Genomic DNA, 18,979 nt, shown 5'->3' on the forward strand with positions numbered 1-18,979 from the left:
GAATGAAACTTTTAATTTAAATTTATTCTTAAATTGTGATTTATTATAATAAATCAAGTTATAAACACACGTCATTATTATCGGCATATACATGCATAATTAAAGTGATATTGTGAATGGAAAAATAATATAAAATATGCAAATATGCTTATAAGTTATAGTTTACTTGTCGGTTGTCAACTAAATAATTATTAAATTAATATTATTTCAAAATAAAACGATTACCCATCACAACTGTTGAACTCTACATTAACATCTGTGGACAGCTACTAGGTAAACTGATTATAGGCTCTGTCATGAATTTCAATAAAACAAATTATAAATTATAAACAATTGTTATTTGTACGGACTATAATGGCTGTGGTATCTTAACTGCGTTGTTTATACATTTTTAAGCTCAGAAACAACTGAACTACCAGTTTCCGCTGTTCACTTTTATCACTAGATGCCACTGTCACATATGTTTTTTTTAAATTCAACATTCCAATTTCCGTCTTTTAGTGTTTTTCCTTGTTTACCTAACTTCGGTCCAGGGCACTGGGTAAAGAAAAACATCTAAATATTTAAAATTAACATCAAAGAATCGATCAAAACTATTGCATAGAATACAATCAATAGTAATAATATGTATCTAATATAGTAATATATTACGTATAATAAAGTATAAACATTTTAAATGTGTAAATAGCCAATAGAATCATAATTAGGTTCAATAACTTAAGAAATATATATATAACTTCATTCACATGGTATCTATTATAATTAATAGGTACACAGTGTACATTTAATTGTTAAACAATCTCTCGTGTTAATTATTATTCTCTTTTTAATAAATATAATTTAAAGAGGAAAAAATGTATTTGATATAAAATCTAAATCTAAATAAAATTCAAATTTTTACATAAACCTTTTATGAATATAAACATTCACTTTAGAACGTCATCATTGGGCCTTCACCCTCTTCAGTTATAATATTCATAATCAAGCTAGTAATATTGAAATGCATTAAAATATCGTATCTTTCAAATGTACGAATGAGAATTATTATCAATAAAGTCGATGTGTAAGGATTTTTTACACTACAGCAAAATGTAATTAATTTTTTTTTTTAATTCAGCCGGCTTTACATTTCGATGAAACTTTAACTATTCCACGGTAACCCAACCAAGCAATTATTGCTGTTGGTAAAAGTGAAAACAATGTGACATCAAACAAAAAGTACTGGGCAGTGTTCAGTCCTATAGAGTCGGCTTTTAGGTATTGAGCTCCATCGTTCCGAATGACGTACTCTATCCAGTATATTGCTCGATCTAAGGGTTTCATCGGTTGATCTCTGTACACCCGGCTCTGTAACGTCGCCTTATCCTTAAACCTGTTTGATGAAAATAGGAAAATTGAACACAATGTATATTTTATAAGATATTATAACTGTTGAGTGTGATGTTTCTCTGCCCTACATCAGCGGCGTATTTACGATGTCCTTCACCCTCTATGGGGTGATGATGTGATATCAGAAAAAAAATCGGCTCGTCAGATGAACGTCAGCAGTCTCCACCGAGTTCCGTATATTCTTTATTCGTTATAATTAACATCTATATTTATGCGAGGTGCACTTACATAGGCAATCCGGCTATTTTTTTTACCAACAAACTTATTAAAGAAAACACACTGAAATTGAACAAACAATAAACTAAAAGACCCAGATCACACCCCTGAAAATACGCCACTGAACTATTTATAATATAGGACATAGGTATACATACGCCGGATTTGATAAAACTTCTTCGACAGCGTTTCCTAACGATTCTTCGGTTATTTGATTATAAGGTATCAACTTTCCATAGCCGACTTTCTCGACCAACCTCATGTTCGTTAGTTGATCAGCAAAAAATGGAATGCCAATCAACGGTTTTTCGTTGTACACAGCTTCCTCGATACTGTGCAAACCTCCATGAGTAATAAAAAGTTTCACGTTCGGATGAGCTGTGGAAATAAGGTCATAAGATACGTTTTATATTTTAAATTCTATTCTCAATTAAATTCAAACAACGAATTACCTAAAATATCATTCTGAGGCAACCACGAACCGACCTTTACATTTTGTGGCAATTTTATACTTTTATCTGGTACCCATTTTATAATCACTTTTTGTTTCAAACGACTGATGGCATTGAGAATGCTACTCAATTTTTCTTTCGGCAAATTCGATAAATTCATGATTGAACCGAAAGAAAAATATATGACGCCGTTAGAAGCTGAATCAATATAATCTTGTAAATCCTAGTAAATATCATTTTTTAAATTAATAATGTAATGAATAATAAACTTACTCGCAGTTCACGAATAATTTTTAAAAAAATTATGCGCACTCGAGTGAGTTGAATACATGAATCGGTGAATAGGTTTCACCAGTGCTCGGATTGTGGATGGTGGGGGGTTGCAAGCGGGAGAAGCTCCTCTACTATTTTCATTTTTTTTTTTGCATACATAATAACTACTTACTTAGGTGGGGTGGCGGCACAAACTAATACCCTAAACAATAGGTTTTTATTGTTGTCAATGATATTTTTTTCGTGGACCTGCTTGCGAATTACGTCGACAGTGCCGGAATCAATGATATACCTAATACCTACTTAATGGCATTTTCAATTTTATATTTTTGATTATATTATTGTATTATATTTGTAGTACAAAACCACTAATATGTTATAACTATGGGCTGGAGACTTAAAGGTGTTACCATATTTTTCAATAATATTCTAAACATAGCTAAGTAATATAGAAATTTGTTTCATTGTTCTAGAAGTTTAAAGCAATAATTTTGCATAATCATCTGTTTTTTCCTTATAAGATCATATTTTGTTATATTTGGATTTTAAGAGCATATTTCACATATTTTATTAAAATTAAAACAATACCTACTCGGCAGAAAATAATATTTTATACATGCGTACTAGGTATACAACATTTATTATGAATTTTATAGAAATTGGAAAAAAATTTAATACAAATTATTATAATATAATCTATACCGTGTGATTTCCCAATTATTTGAGTGTTGTGAAAAACGAAATCGGTCGATAAGGAATACGGCGAATACGGTCAGTTGATCATATATGTTTTCATCTTGCGTCAGTACAGTTCGTCTAATCGTATCTTATATTCTTATGTGTTTTCGTTTTTTTTAATAAATATGTATTATTTTTTAATGCACAAATTTGTAATATTTTTGCGTTCTTAAAGAAAAATAAAAACATTTTTAGAGCATATTTAAGAGCATATTTTAGCATTTTCGCATATTTTTATAACATATATGATAATTTTTAAGGGCATAAATGCATGTATATTTTAAGGTTTTTTAGGGCATGAAGTCCCTAGCAATAGTTATAACTATGCTGAAATGTAGTGGTCGAGTGAGGGGGTTAGTGGGGTAAAGTCCCCCAACAGAGCGTGTGTTTAACAATTTTGCACTTGGAACGCTGCAGTATTTTTAAATCGTTGGATTGAGCTCTTCTGCTTAATTTTTCCCGACCACTGCAGAGTTAAACATTATAAAATATGTATTTTACGATGATTATTTCTATCGAATTAATATAAGGGCTCACTTTGGGTAAAGGTTTCGGTTCTTTGATGTGCATTCCTCCTACTTCCACGATGCCCGGCAAATACGGTCGACACACTCCGACCGCGTGGTAAGCGTTCATCAGCGTCAGTGATACGTTATTCAGCATTTGCTCGAGGGTCGGTCTCGACTGCCAACCAACGTACGCGAAGTGCTTACTCATTTCCGCTTTTATCATCGGAATGTACAGGTAGTCCTCGACGAACATTTGTATAAGTCCGGCGATGGTGTTCTTCAAACGGTCCACGAAACTCATGTCGTCGGTGACGCCTATGCAGCAATCCGGTATGTACGAAAATGTCGAAGGTAGATGCGTCCATTTGCTGGCGCTCACCCACACCATAGCCGGTGACAAGTTGACGACGGGAGCGTTGTATTTATGGCCGAGGGCCACGGTGTATTCCTGGAGGAAAGATTCGATCATGACCAAGTCAAACGAGTTGTCCTCCGATCGCAGAAAGTCTATTAAAGTCGCTTGCTCCATTTGGGCGGACAAGAGACGGGCGAAAAACCATCTGGTAGTCACTGTCATTACGAAATTTATATCCATCAAATGCATAACGTCAATCTCTGCAACAGCGTGGAATGGACAGAAAAAAATCAAAAATTATTAATATTTCATGATCGATATGGATACGCTAACGGTTGGGGCAGTGTAACGCGTTAAACTTTTCTATACTTTTAAATCACTGTACGGTTTTTGAGCTTGTATTGCATTTTCACCCCTATAAAGTAGATTTCAAACAATTTTTAGTTTTTGTAACAAAATATAGGTACAACCATGTTGTCTATTGTAAATTCCTACCGATCAAATCAATATAGCGATACAATTTCTGAAATTTAGTGCTGAACTCATGGCTTATTCAAATATGTTTTTAAAAGTCTATAATCGGATACATATATATTTATTGGCATGATTAACTAAAAAACCGTCAATAAGTACGAAGGTACTGTTTAAACAAAAATAAAGCAATCGCACGCCACAGTCCAGTGGAGTACTTAAGATTTTTCAATAGGGGGAGGGAGTGGCTAAACAAAGTAAATCATAATTTGATACCTGTTACATTATACCAGGTCGTTATTACTATATGTCCCGTAACCGCAATAACCTCTACAAATAATTTATAACACCCAAAATGTTTCTTTAAACCCGTTTTCAAAAATATTGTGGTTTCTACTTTGCCTTTTATCATATAAAATGTATACCATAACACAACCAGTGGAAGGGAATGGAGCCCCCTTAGCCTCATCGGGTACGCAACTGATACAGTCAGTATGCACTGTGCAATGGATACAGCTACACTAAAAAAAATCAAGTACCTATAGTAAATAACTTAGAACTTATCTAAATATATTGAGAATTTCATAATATAATTCTATAAATATGATGAACCTAATTATTAAATGAATAGGTATTTAAAGTCTTTACGATTATTCCTTTCTTAATATCAACAAAAAACTTGTGAATATTTCCGTTTTACCGCTTCAAGATTTTGAGTCTAATGATAAATACTTAATATTTTGTTTAAGAACGATGCGCACCCAAATGTGTGTGTATTTAATATTTTTTTTATGTCTGTTATCACGGTTTGAAGCAAAACATTTGTTCGAAATTACTTCCAATCATCAAATCATCAATTTTAACGCCGATTTCTAGCAGCAAAGTTTATCTAGTTGGTGTACTATATACTTTAGTAATTATAAAAACAAAAAAAATTGTATTTTTTATTTCTAATTTGTACTTTGAAAGGTCAAAGTTTGTTTTGTTGCCTTTAAAAATAGATATTTCACAGTCCTTTTCTTATTAATTAGAAAAAAAACTAATAAAAACAGAGAGAAAATGAAAATATTTATATCAAACACCAGTTTTCAACATGATCAATTTTGTATATTTTATTCAAACTCAGAAAGCAATAATCATAGATTTTTTAGTCCTACTTCAAGCTATTTATATCGCGAGTCTATTCACTATGGCAGCGTTTCCCAAAGTGTGTTCCGCGGAACCTTAGGGTTCCGTGGGACAATGTCAAGGGTTCCGTTAGATGTATGAGATTATTGAGAAAATTATGTTTATTTAATGTTTGTTGTTTAAATAATTTTTGATTGAAAATTTTTTTTGAAACTAAGTTGAATAATGAAAAGTCATTAACAGTATCATTAAAATATTATTTAGACTTGAGAGCTTAAGGAATTGATTTTCCTTTTTTAATTCACAAAAATTGTAGTTGAGTTGGATTAGACATTAGGGTTCCGCGAAACACAAACAATTTTTTAAGGGTGCCGTGGTCGTAAAAGTTTGGGAACCGCTGCACTATGGTATGAGAGTATACCGTATGACGTGATTAAGTGGCGGAATTTGCTGGTTGTTTGCGATGTGTTAGGCAGAAATTAGTTTAACCTATACTGAATTTAAAAAAATTAAGTACTACTATGAGTGAAATGTATATTATTGTATAAATAAAATAAGACACACACTATCTTAAGATGTTGATAAGCAAGGCTGGGCAAATTTACGATTTTTTTTAACTCGTTAAGTTAAGTAAATATGAGAAAAAGTAAATTAAGTCAAGTTAAAAGTCAATGAATGTATTTTTTATAACTTCATCAAGTTAAAAATTAATGAATAAAAAAGATTAAATAGGTAAGTTAAAATTAACCTGATCAAAAATCGACGAAATCGAACTGCAGTACTGCACAACGCACTCGCACTGAATGAAGCAATAGCCAACAAGTACAATAAAATAACAACACCGTAATTCAAATTATAAATCGTGGAGTATAAATATTTTAAATCATAGTGTTAACAAAGATGTTCAGGAATAATTTTTTCCCCGTGGGTTATTTTAATAATTTCAAGTAATAACGTATTTCTCGATATGTGGAGTATGCGTTACAATATCACTAGGTAATGACTGACTAATGATGAGGAATGATAATGCCGATTGGTTTACAAGAAAACTAATTAAGTACACGAACGTAGCGTCCCTTAGTACCTATCTATACAATTATATAACTAAATATAAAAGTAGTTTAGTGTTCTTTTTATTATATATTATGACAATGATATACATATATCCAATATACCAATATCATATGACTCTAAGTATACTATATATATATAGTATATAGTACTGCATGTATAATGTATAATACTATAATGTACATTGTATATACTTCAATAATCACAAATGTGTAACTATTAATTATTATTACATGCGGGTGGGCATTACACTGGATACAGTCTATCTACCAAATTGAAAATACCTATATTATGAGTATTGTGTATTTACTATTTATCAAACTCAACTGGTAATAAACTAATAACAATTATATATTAATTATACATTTTCCCATTTATTTTCTATGATACCTATCTAATATTTCTTAAGCCAACAAGGTTATAAATCAATGGGTTATTATAAATTTAAAATGTAACTTAATTTTAAGAAATCTGTACAAAATTAACTTGAAGTTACCACGTTAAATATGTTAAAAATTTAACTTATTAAGTTGAAATTTAGTTTCAAAAAAAAAAGTAACGAGTTACTTAACTTAGTTAATATTAACTCAACGTTTTAACTTAATTTTAATTTTTAACTCCTTCATTGATAGGTACCTACGTAACGTTACCTTCTCTACAATAATTATTTTTCGCTCACAAACATAATAATTCAACATAATAATACTAGATTTAAAAAAATACTAACATAAATATTCCTAAATTTAGAACTACTTTTGCACAATCAGGACCATATTATGTTTTTATAAATGTATGTATTAAATTTAAAAATTAATCTGCAAGACTTTTATAGTCCCCTTAGTTTTAAGAAACGTGTTGCGATACCATCATATATAAAAAAATATATAAACTAAGTTCAGAATATAAATTATAATTAGGTTGACATTGTTAAGATTTTGATTGTTTACATTCATTAATCTACTTTAGTATAGCTATGAACTTTAATTTCTTTAAGTATAAATTCAACTTATTGCATGCATGGATTAGAAAAGTAATTACCTATTTTATTTTAAGGAACCGTCATCTCCGCTCAGCCATTGCAGGTTTGGAGGTGACCAACTCTTTTTGTTATAATGTTAATTTTGTACAATGTAATACTGTTGTAGTTGGAAATTTTATTCAATAAAAAAAAAATGTTCGATTCATCGACAGGCGTCATTTGGGGGGTGGGAGGGGGCTAACTGAGTACAATAATAAATTATACTGCAGATATATGCTCACCGGGAAGACCTTTTTCAGGCGTCACGTCCACGTCGGTATAGTTCGGAACGCGCCGATTGGCCAGCGGGAAAGAGCTGACCACGGTGACGTTGTGGCCACGACGAGCCAACTCCTCAAACATCGGTTGGAACCCGCCGAAGTGGCTCTTCAGCGGCATGGGCATGAACGCCAAAATGTTCGCGGCGAGAGCGGCCGGCGGCGATAAGACCGTCGGCAGCAGCAACAGCGGCAGGAGCCTCGGGACGGCCGCGAACATGACGAAAAAATTAACAAAATAATAAGTCAACACATTAAAATGAAAATTTAAGAAATTAAAAAAGAAAAGAAAAGAAATAAATTTTTATTGATTTTATAATTGATATAATGTGATCAGTATTCAGTGTCGCTTGAACTAGATTTGTAGTAGAAATATTTTAGAGTCGGTGAAACCCTTGTCTGCTCGACGTCGATGTCCAACTGCGGCGCGAGACCGCGCGGCCAGTCGGACGAATATAATAATATACTGAAAGTAATAGTGTAGGCATGATCGTAGAAAATAATAATATTTTGCGCTTGGGTCGGAGTGGAATCGCTAGCAGCAATGCTGTGTGACGTATAATATACCAATTCACTGTGCCCATCCGGTTTGTTGTGTACGCAGGTACTGCAGTGGCCTTTAAAGATAATAATGGGTGTACCAGACTTGATTATACCTAAACAACCACGGTTTATGCCTATAACATATATACCAATTAACAAGCGTGGACAGCCTTGCTTACAAACAGCTGTACGTCTGACCTTCGACCATCGCTGTAAGATAGGTTGTATACTTGCACACATGAAGATTAGAGATAATCTCATAAATATCTCTAATCTTCATGCTTACACATATTATAATATTATATTATAACATATATTATAAGTTATAACATGTATAATTATTTTGGTTTTGGTTGGCAGTCGTCAATGCAATCGCACGGTTAGACAGTTCCGATTTCAGTACTTATACCTCATCATAAGTCATCACCATCGTCTAAAATTCAAAACCATCATCGTCCAAAAGAATAAAAGAGGAATGCATAGTAGGTACATATATCGGCATAACTTATGGCATTGAAGAAATTTCATAGTGAAGTAAGAGATTTATAAATAATAAATAATATTATATATCGTAATATAAGTAGTAAGTACTTATAAAGTTTCATCATTTTTTAACTATAAAATAATTTGAACATTTTCGAGATTTTGAAAAATGTTGTCGTGACTACAGATCTTTAAAAATGTTCAACTGCTAATATAACTACTTAGAGAAACCTTTTATGAAATTATCAAGTGGTTTGACCCAACGAAAAAAATGTATTAACATTTATGGAATAAGAAACTGTTTAAAAAAAGTTTAAATTTTAAAACGTCTTTAAATACCTCAAAACAAGTCAAAATATTTTTAAAATGTTATTATGTATAGGAAATGATAAAATAAACATTTTTAAAAAAACTTCAACTATACTTACGGTTAATGATTTTTTAATAACAACAAAATAATAAAATCGTTTTATGAGAATTTGTAAATTTACAAGTGAATATAAAATGTCTAACTTCAAAAGCTCTCAAAAAATTAATTTGACTTTCGGGTTAACTTTTTTTTTAAAAAAAATGTAGGAAAGCTTAAAGGAATGTGGTGAAAAAATTTTAAATCTTAGATTTACGTACATTAGCATTTTTTTAATGAATTTTTTAACTCGAAATGATTTGCCAATTTTTGTGATTTTGACGAATTTTGTCAACATTTTAACTTCAGAGGCTCATAAAAAATTATTGTGGATTTACGATAAACTTTTTTTTTAATTTCCGCTAACAACAACTTTTGAGGACTGTTGTATTACATTTTCAAGTTTTTTAAAAATATTTTTATTATTATTATTAATTATAAATTATTATAATTATAATTATTTATAAATCATTACTCCTATGCCTACTCAGCTTTTCAACAAACATGTTGACATTAAATTATTCAGTTTTCACTTTGCATGTAGTTTCTTATTGCTTACTGAAAAATAATAAAATAACACAAAATCATACTTGTTTAAAATATGTTTATTGACTTATAAATGATAATAATAATTTATAAAATCAAGGTTTTATAAAACATTATTAAACAAGTTTTAAAACAATCAATCTGTATTTAATTTTTTGGATATTGCTTTTGCCACTACCAAATAACATAACCAAATGATCAGTCCAATTAATACAAACAAAATCAATGATATGTCTAACAAAAAATACTGTGCATCATTTAACTCTATTGAGCCACTTATAAGATGTTCAGCTCCACCATTCCGAATAACATATTCGACCCAGTAAACAGCTAGATCCAAGGGTTTCATTGGTTGATCTTTAAATACCTGACTCTGGACCTTTGCCGTCTCTTTATACCTAATTAAATACCAATTATTTTAAGAATACGTTATATTATGTATTAATTATTTATTTAATATATACATATGACATAATAATTAACATACATCACATTCGACAGCAATTCTTTGACGGCATTTCCAAACGATTCTTCAGTCATTTCAAAAAAATTTACAAGTTTACCATAACCTTTCTCCTCGGCTATTTTCATGTTTAAATACTGGTCAGCAAAAAATGGTATTCCAACTACAGGTATTGCGTTACTAATGGTTTCTTCTATGCTATGCAATCCTCCATGGGTTATGAATAGTTTAACGTTTGGATGTGCTACACAACATTTAACATAACATTTATAAAAGATATAATTATTATATATTCTGATATTGTAATATATAATATAAATATATATATTTATAATATATACATGCTACTTTAATATGTATCATACATTATTATAATATTATAATTTTTTGTTTCTTCGCTTATTTTTTTCTTATTTTGTATTAGTAACATATTTACCTAAAATGTCGTTTTGAGGAAACCACGAACCAGTCATAATGTTTTCAGACAGTTTTACACCGTCATTAGGTGTCCATTTTATAATTACTTTTTGTTTTAATTTTTGAATAACACTTAAAACAATTTCCAATTTTTCATTGGGTAAGTCATTTAAATTAATAATCGAACCGAAACTGAAAAATATTGCTCCTTCGTCAGCAGCATCTAAAAATATTTGAAGATTCTAAAACAAAAAAATTAAAGATGTTTAAAAATACAACTATTTTTTACAACTGAAAGTAGTATAGTATAATTATTAGTACTTAAATCAGTAAGGTACATCTAACTTGTGTAACTCGCCTCGGGTAGAGGATTCGGGGGTTTTATGTGCATTCCGCCCACTTCGACGATACCGGGAAGATACGGTCTGGCGACACCAATCGCATAATAATTTGAGTTGACCAGTGTTAGGGAGACATTTTTCAGCATTTGCTCGAGCGGAGGCCTGGACTCCCAACCGTCGTACGTGATGTATGTGTCCATCGTTTCCTTCATTTTGGGAAAATACACGAAATTGTCTGCATACGACTGCATGAGGCCGCTTATGGTGTTTTTTAAACGCTCTATGAAACCCATATCGCCTGTTGATTGCAAACACATGTCCGGTATGTACGAATATGTGGCAGGGACGTCCAGCCATTTGCTAACACTGACCCAGGGCATCGCCGGCGACAGATTTATGACGGGGGCGTTGTATTTGTGGCCCATGGCGACAGTGTACTCTTGGCAGAACGTTTCGATTATAACCAAGTCGAACGAATTCGAACTCGACTGGACGAAATTTTTCATGTTCTCGTGTGACATGACGGAATCGGACATCCTTATGCCAAGGTCCCATTTTAATTGGACAGACGTCACGAAGTTCATATGCACTAATTCCATGACATTTCTCACTGAAATACAAATAAAAAATTTAATTACAAAAAACACTCGCGTTATCAATAGCGGAAAGACTAGAATTTCAGTAACAAATAATGTATACTTGATTATCATTATTTTTATCAAATCTAATATAATATAATTATAATTTGATTGATCTAACGAACTGATAGTTGTATAGTGTATCACGGTCTCTGTTGTCTGTGCATTATAATATACAATGCACTATAGCTATTGCCTATTAATTAGTACGATAAACAACTGTACGAGCAACAAGTCGAAAGTGCCATAAATTATAATATACCTATAATTGTATCGTAACTAATACTTACCTATTTGTTTCTACAATTCTACCTACACGTGCAAGTGGGCCAGAGTACCAAGTCCGGAATAAAATTCAATACATTAAATAATATTTTTTTAAAAGTCTGAAAATTGTAATTTTTTAATTGAACCGCGTTGATCTCACGTTGTTACGTTGATTTTATTTGTAAGCTTTACGTGTTTTTGGTTTATATTAAACAACGCATGCATTTTTTAGAGTACCTACGCCTTCCTTTGTTAACGAATGGCCCTACATCTGTGTAGTTGACGAGCGGACGATCTAGAGGGAATGAACTAGCTACCGTTACATTGTGTCCTCGGTGAGCTAACTCTTCGAACAACGGTTGAAATCCTCGAAAGTGGCTTTTCATCGGCAACGGCATAAATACTAATATATTTGCGGCCCTTGTGACTATGGTGCAGGCTGCGATACACAAAACTGAACAAAAAAACATGCTCGGCAACATGTTGGACGAAAATTGTTTTTAATATTACACTGCAGGCTTGTTCACTTAGATTGAGTACATTTAACAGTCATTAGATCCTTAAAAACAAATTGAACAGGCAAGTAAAAAATTCGACACATAATTTGGTGTAGACTCGCCCGACACCAACTCGTGCACTACTACACTGTATCAATGCTGATAACTAAAATTCAGTTATAGAATACTAATATAGGTAGGTAATGTTCTCGGCAAAACGGGTTTAGATATACCACTTCAGTCTTTAATACGTATTAAACTAGCTACTTTGATAACAATATTCAATCAGTCGAAGACCTTGATACCGAGTTCAAAGTAAAATAACACAGTATATAATATGATATAAACACATAACAACAGTGCCAAGAATACTATATAATATTATATAATATGTCTTCTACAGATATGTTAGGTACTTTGGACTTGAGTTATGATTACAAATTTAAATCACTTAAGTAGTTAAGTCCAGTATTTCATAATATAAGGCTCGAATATATATAAATTTCATTGTACTTTAACGCTTGAATATAATAGCGATGAATGTATGGATTTTATACTTGTTTTCTTTTGTATCTGTACACGATTTACGATCTCGAATTTCCAGTATTTTTCAAAGTAATCAGGCAAGTAAAAAAAAAAACTAAGGAAAAACGGATTTTTTACACAAAACTATAGTAGGTATTCGAAAAAATCCATTTCCTTATTTCAAGAAAGTACCATATTTATTTTCCATAATTTACAATTGGACATTTTTTTTTCTGTGGTAGGTATTTATTTTATTATTAACACTAGCTTCTGGTACAACTAATACGAGAGAAACTGCTATCGCATCGCTTCAGTCCTTAGATAACTATTTCATAATTAATATTATTTTACATTTTGTGTATGCAGTGGCGTACTGCAAGAGGGCTAAAGCGGTCATGTCCCCGTTGGCTCGTTCCATCTGCAGTATTGGGACGGTAAAAATGTTCTAATTTTATAATGCTTCAGAATCTTTCTAGTAGAGAAGAGAACCTAGTAGGCACTTTAAGGAGGATTGAGGATATCAAAAGTAAGAAATTTCCAGTAGTTTTCAAATGTGCGGAGAAAAATAAAATTTTTTAAGCAAACCCATTTTTTGACATAATCAATTTTGTTTTTTTGATGAAACTCAAAACATAAGAACTGTAAATACTTAAAATTGTTACCAAATTTATTATGACCATTTTAAAAATATTTTGACTTATTTTGATCTATTCCTAACAATTTTTTCAATTTTCAGTTTTTTTTTAGTTTTTTTCAATTGGTAATTATTTGCTCGATCATAAAACTTGTAAATTTCCATTTCAAGGTTCCTCGTAAACTGTTACATAAACCATTCCAAAATATTAGAGATACATAGGCATGAAGTATTTAAAGTTAAAATGTTGACAAAATTAATCAAAACCATTAAAATTTTCAAATTATTGTGCAGTAAAAAGTGTATAAAAAGTTCAGTTTTTTAGCTAAGGTTTGAAAATTTAATACAAAGCTTACCTGTAAGTAGTTCATACAAGGGACAAAAAAGTATAAAAAATATAAATGCACAATTTTTTTTATAGATATACTAAGGTATGAGATGTATCGTATTAAGAGGACGTAACACTGGCATTTGTTGTCTCCGTCTTACAAGTGGGTAGCATGGAAAATTTAGGATCAGCTGATCAAGTGTAGCTTTGTTAGTTTAAAAATTATAGGAAATCGGCTAATTATGAAACTAGGTAGTAAGAACATAGTCTGTGTTTGTAAGTTAGTATTTTTACTATGGTTCAATTTTTAAATTAATTATAAGCATTTTTAATTTACACTATATTATAGGTACACTCATAACTCGCTAAAGAATTGGACTATCGTAAAAAACCAAGACACAAACACAGATATTATGTTCTTACTATCAAGTTTCATGATAGGTCGATTCACTCTAATTTTAAAACTAACGAACCTATGCTGAGGTAAGACGCGTAAGACGGAAACAACAATTGTCAGTGTTATACATCTGCTTAAAAACCGAAATCCATTATAATATGGATGAACGGTTTGAGTAAGTTTAAATCATAATATTATCTTCACTAAAATATATGAATACGATGACATATTAATCCAAAAATATATTACAAGGTGTATTTATAAAATTTATAAAACCCACATTGGTCATTAAGAATAATAATATGTTTAACATCCGTCGCGTGAAAAAAACACGAAGAAATTGCAAAATAGACGCGTACCCCTGGTGGGACTCGAACCCACAATCCCCGGTTTAGGAGACCGATGCCTTATCCATTAGGCCACAGGGGCTAGCTAACTTCTCTTTGGTTAATCAACATTTTACAATGATATTGTTAAAATTACCATTGCTTATGAAAATAATAATATTTAAAATAAACGATTTTTATTGGACTGTAGTACTGTACCACTCGTTCCACATTTTAATTATTCTACATTTTCAATTTTTCTAACATTTTGTTATGACAACTCCTTACCTGTTATGTGGTCACCGCGGACCCATCCGTCAAACCCCTCTAGTTTAAATTTATGATAAATTATTGTTTATAAGCTGATATAGTACGATTTATCCCACGGACTAAGATAAGAAAATGATTATCGTAAAAACTAAAACTCTGTCTTCAACACTCTCGACAGTCTATTTCATATAATGTAGTATGTACAGTATGTCTATAACATTTGAGTGAAACGTTGTGTCAGTCATATTTTTATTAGTTCAATTATTTGATAAATATAATCATTATTCATAAATTATGGCATAAGCTACTCAATCTAGAGATGAGTTTTGTAGTTTGATACATATATAAGAGTTGAACAATTTAAGAACCATGAAAATGCAATTTTCCCAAATTCAACACAAAAACAACACAAATACAATCAAATGTGTCAAAAGAAAAGGTTTGAAGAGAAATTTGAATCCAGAATTGGAATATGTATGTTCAAATCTGCACCTCTTCGGCTCTACGGCTCAACTACAGAAAAAATAGAGTTAACTACAGGTTTTATTTTAAATATTATATACAATATAGTATGCATGCGTTTTGTTTTGGTTTTATTATGTTAGGGCAAAGAATGCTTTGTTTACTATTGGCACAAGAAATGGTTTGTGCAAAACAATGAAACTGATTATGAAAGAATATAAATATCAGACATTAGTAGGTATCTACATAATCAGATCAATATTATGTCAGATTAAAAACATCAAAATTTAGAGTGTTATCTATAGATTATTTTGAAAAAAATTGGCATAAATTGGTTGTATATTTTCATTCTAAATGTGTTCAATAGCCTTGAACTGATGTAAAAATTATTTGAATTATGAGTTATCTATGAAATTTTAAGCAATTTACATCGATTAGAAAGCATAAACCACAAAATTACCTACACAACTTGTAACAGAGTTTTGTAGACCTGATCAATTATTTGAAGGTAATTTAATTTAACTAAAGATTTTCAGTTATATATAATTAAAATACATTTGAAAATTGGAAATTTTAATGATACCGTTGCGGACAGAAAGAGACCATGCTGCCGCCTGCCACTGATTGCTTTTCAAAACTGAAAAGTGAAAACACCAAACTTAGTTTTAAAGTTAAACCACGATCAGCAACATATCTTTTTTTATTTAACTCCATTTTCTCATTACGGTATACTTATGTCGCCAACTGAATCAATTTTTATATGAGTTATAAATTGAATGTTATTTATATCTATTTTCAATTTCATGTAAAAATGATATTATTGTATTTCCCTTAGTATGCTTCTTAGAGTTGTTTTTTGATTAAAATTAATAGTTAGAAAATAAGCTGTGCTTTGGCCAGATGATTTTTTTAAAAACCAATTCTACATGTTTTTTTCAACAAAGTGAAGTACATTTAATAATAAAACTTTTAATTAATATGTAATAAATTTTTTTTTTTAATATTTTAAAAAATAATTTGGTAGAATCACAATATACTTATCAAGAATTCTATATCTTTTTTAAAAATTATAATCGGATTTCTTTAACATTTTTATAACAAGGAAATGCAACCACCTATAACACATAAAAATAATAGTCTTGCATTAGGTTAGTACATTTCATGTTTTTCTTTAAAATATTCACTGATATATCCACCCATATAATATATACAAAAATCTGATAAACAAAAATGAATAAAAGATAATCATAAATCAAAAATACCTATATAATTAATATTTAATATCCATAAAATATTTGTTTAATGTAAATGTGAATTTAATGTCTAATGGACAACATGAAGCAACCACCCACCAACCACAAATTTAATAATATTTTAACCTTTTTTTAGGAATTTGAACAACTCATTAGTCAAGTAAATCAGTTGAGTAACCCTAAACACCATATGCAAAAAGAAACCTCGACAGAGAACATTTGGACGACAATATCACTATCACACCACCACAAATAAACCCTTTATAGTGATTCAAAGTTCAATCTGCTCAACAGATGCATACACCTTTTTGGCAGAATCTTCTCAAGATCAACCACACACTAGTAAAAATCAAACATTGATCAAGTTACAATTTTTATGGAGATAAAAATTTAACTATTATCACTTTGTTTGTTTTTAGTGGAACGTTAGGGGTATGACCATCTGGAAATGATTGCAAATGTTAATAGTGCTACTGCTGTGAGCAACCAACAGATCCTTATGAACCTGACAATTATTAATCAAGAAGTAGATAGAGCAGTTGCTGCCAAGTGGCTTCATTATTTGAAACTAAAGTAAACAGAAACTACATTGCAATAGATGCACAAATAAAAAAACTGTGTATTCTCAAAGAAGTTGAGGGATCTGCTACAAAAGTTGAATGACTTATTATTGGTAATTTTAAATATATTTATAGCTTATGAATAAAATGATTAATCAATTACCTTTAATTATAGAAATTGGATTTGAATGTCACTCCTAATGAATTGTGTGAACTCATATCCTACATGCGATACATATTACATTATCCCATACCGAACGAGATCTGTGTTGTTGGCGATCAATTACAACTAGGGGGTAATGTACATTCGAATATTCAAATAGTGTAACCGTAAATAATTTGAATATTCGAATACCTACTCAAATAATTCGATTATCAGTATTTGATACTACAAAATCAATATTAATCAATATAAATAATAATAATAATAATATTATATTCGATGATATTTATTGATGAAAGTTAATGTACAAGTATTTATTAATTATTATTGAACAAATTATTGCGTAAAACTATTACTTATAAAGTTATATATGTATATTTATTTTTCTGTTATACCTAATATTGAATGATGTATAATTATTATATATTTTTGTACAAAACTATCAAAACTTTGTTTTTAAAACAATAATTTAAATATTATACCTATGTATACCTAACGGCTAACCTAATCTATTGAAGGGTAAAGGAAAAGGAATGCATGGCTGGTGGGAGCGAAAATTGGTTAAAGAATTGAATAAATGTATAAGAGTTATCCTGGTAAAACTACTAAAAAAAGTTATAGTATTCGAATACTGATATCCGAGTATTTGAATTTTTGAATTATTTACAGTAAAACTATTAGAATTTGAATAATTCCCATCACTAATTACAACAAGGCATAGTCCTTGTCATGGAGAAATTGTTATCAACTGTTAGAAAAACTATGTTTGATCCATTCTCTAGTCATCTAAAGTCTACTAGGAATGTTCATCACTAAATACAATATACATTGTAAATTATTGGTAATAAAACTTTCATATAACATAAAATTGACAAAACAATGTTGTTTACTGATACTTTAAAATATTATTGCCGGGTTTTATGAAAAATTAATTAATTTAATGGTTTAATAAAATTGATAGGACCAATCATGGGCCACTTATTTAAATACCTATATAGTTGTGTAGTGGTGTTACCAATTCATTAGTACACAAGTACACAATGTTTAACAGATAATCTTTATAATATGCAGTTAGACGTGTCTTGACTAACTGATCAACATTGAGCCGAACTAGAATAATTGGGGACTTCCATGTTTGGTTACAGATTATAATAGTAATAGAAGAATTTAGTATTTTTTAAAAGTAAACTTCTTTAGACGCGGTAATGTAAGTCGAATTCATGGGCTCAGCTGTTGTGACTAAAAAGCGTTACGGGTGTAACTTACTCGACAGTCGACACTAAGGTTTTTATAAATAATAAAATAAATAAATAATAATCCATTTGTCTTAACTTTGTATAGTACCTAATAATAAGTTAATTTCAATAATTTTTTCAATAAAAATGGTTGCCATTGGTTACTCGGGCAGATGATGAAAAAGCATCGTCGAATTTAAGGCCTCGAATGAAGTCATTAATCAATATCTTATAACAAAAATACAAAATAAATAACTAAAAAGACTATAATAATATGAGGGTTAGTTTATAAAATTATTTCCTTTATAATATGTTTGTTGCATAGGC

General features: G+C 30.4%; 2 protein-coding genes, 1 long non-coding RNA gene and 1 other non-coding gene across 7 annotated transcripts; 1 reads left to right on the plus strand and 3 right to left on the minus strand.

Moving 5' to 3' along the window:
- Window positions 1-1,055: 1,055 nt before the first annotated feature.
- On the minus strand, window positions 1,056-8,502 carry LOC111029370 (UDP-glucuronosyltransferase 2C1-like). 2 transcript variants are annotated; one of them, XM_022308343.1, is made up of 5 exons: window positions 7,863-8,502; window positions 3,606-4,192; window positions 2,058-2,280; window positions 1,764-1,983; window positions 1,056-1,372 (listed from the first exon to the last, which is right to left on the minus strand). In XM_022308343.1, exons 1-5 carry the CDS (start codon window positions 8,116-8,118, stop codon window positions 1,114-1,116), a joined length of 1,545 nt encoding a protein of 514 aa, XP_022164035.1. In that variant the 5' UTR covers window positions 8,119-8,502; the 3' UTR covers window positions 1,056-1,113. The 2 variants fall into 2 exon arrangements, with proteins under 2 accessions (XP_022164035.1, XP_022164044.1); XM_022308352.1 differs by lacking the exon at window positions 7,863-8,502 and adding an exon at window positions 7,641-7,710.
- A 1,469-nt stretch (window positions 8,503-9,971) lies between these two features.
- LOC111029384 (UDP-glucuronosyltransferase 2C1-like) lies at window positions 9,972-13,683 on the minus strand. 3 transcript variants are annotated; one of them, XM_022308362.1, is made up of 5 exons: window positions 12,244-13,683; window positions 11,115-11,707; window positions 10,776-10,998; window positions 10,364-10,583; window positions 9,972-10,274 (listed from the first exon to the last, which is right to left on the minus strand). In XM_022308362.1, exons 1-5 carry the CDS (start codon window positions 12,482-12,484, stop codon window positions 10,013-10,015), a joined length of 1,539 nt encoding a protein of 512 aa, XP_022164054.1. In that variant the 5' UTR covers window positions 12,485-13,683; the 3' UTR covers window positions 9,972-10,012. The 3 variants fall into 3 exon arrangements, with proteins under 3 accessions (XP_022164054.1, XP_022164062.1, XP_022164071.1); XM_022308370.1 differs by having other exon boundaries at window positions 12,240-12,354; XM_022308379.1 differs by lacking the exon at window positions 12,244-13,683 and adding an exon at window positions 12,026-12,230.
- Window positions 13,684-14,635: 952 nt separating this feature from the next.
- On the plus strand, window positions 14,636-17,563 carry LOC111029403. The gene is made up of 4 exons (XR_002604009.1): window positions 14,636-15,519; window positions 16,831-17,036; window positions 17,114-17,367; window positions 17,430-17,563. It is a non-coding gene; the product is annotated as an uncharacterized LOC111029403 (long non-coding RNA).
- Window positions 14,740-14,812, minus strand: Trnar-ccu. Its single transcript has one exon. It is a non-coding gene; the product is annotated as a tRNA-Arg (tRNA).
- Window positions 17,564-18,979: the final 1,416 nt, after the last annotated feature.

The sequence above is a fragment of the Myzus persicae genome, unplaced genomic scaffold (assembly GCF_001856785.1).
Source record: "Myzus persicae strain clone G006 unplaced genomic scaffold, MPER_G0061.0, whole genome shotgun sequence".
NCBI classification, from domain to species: domain Eukaryota; kingdom Metazoa; phylum Arthropoda; class Insecta; order Hemiptera; family Aphididae; genus Myzus; species Myzus persicae.

Excerpts from the sequence above, each read along its gene's own strand:
- LOC111029384 (XM_022308362.1), bottom strand. The coding sequence starts at position 12,484 with ATGTTGCCGAGCATGTTTTTTTGTTCAGTTTTGTGTATCGCAGCCTGC. Across the intron at positions 10,999-11,114 it reads CCCCGAATCCTCTACCCGAG|AATCTTCAAATATTTTTAGA; the intron begins GCGAGTTACACA and ends TTTTTGTTTTAG. Across the intron at positions 10,584-10,775 it reads TCCTCAAAACGACATTTTAG|CACATCCAAACGTTAAACTA; the intron begins GTAAATATGTTA and ends AATGTTGTGTAG.
- LOC111029370 (XM_022308343.1), bottom strand. The coding sequence starts at position 8,118 with ATGTTCGCGGCCGTCCCGAGGCTCCTGCCGCTGTTGCTGCTGCCGACG. Across the intron at positions 2,281-3,605 it reads AACCGAAACCTTTACCCAAA|GATTTACAAGATTATATTGA; the intron begins GTGAGCCCTTAT and ends GATATTTACTAG. Across the intron at positions 1,373-1,763 it reads GAAGTTTTATCAAATCCGGC|GTTTAAGGATAAGGCGACGT; the intron begins GTATGTATACCT and ends TTCATCAAACAG.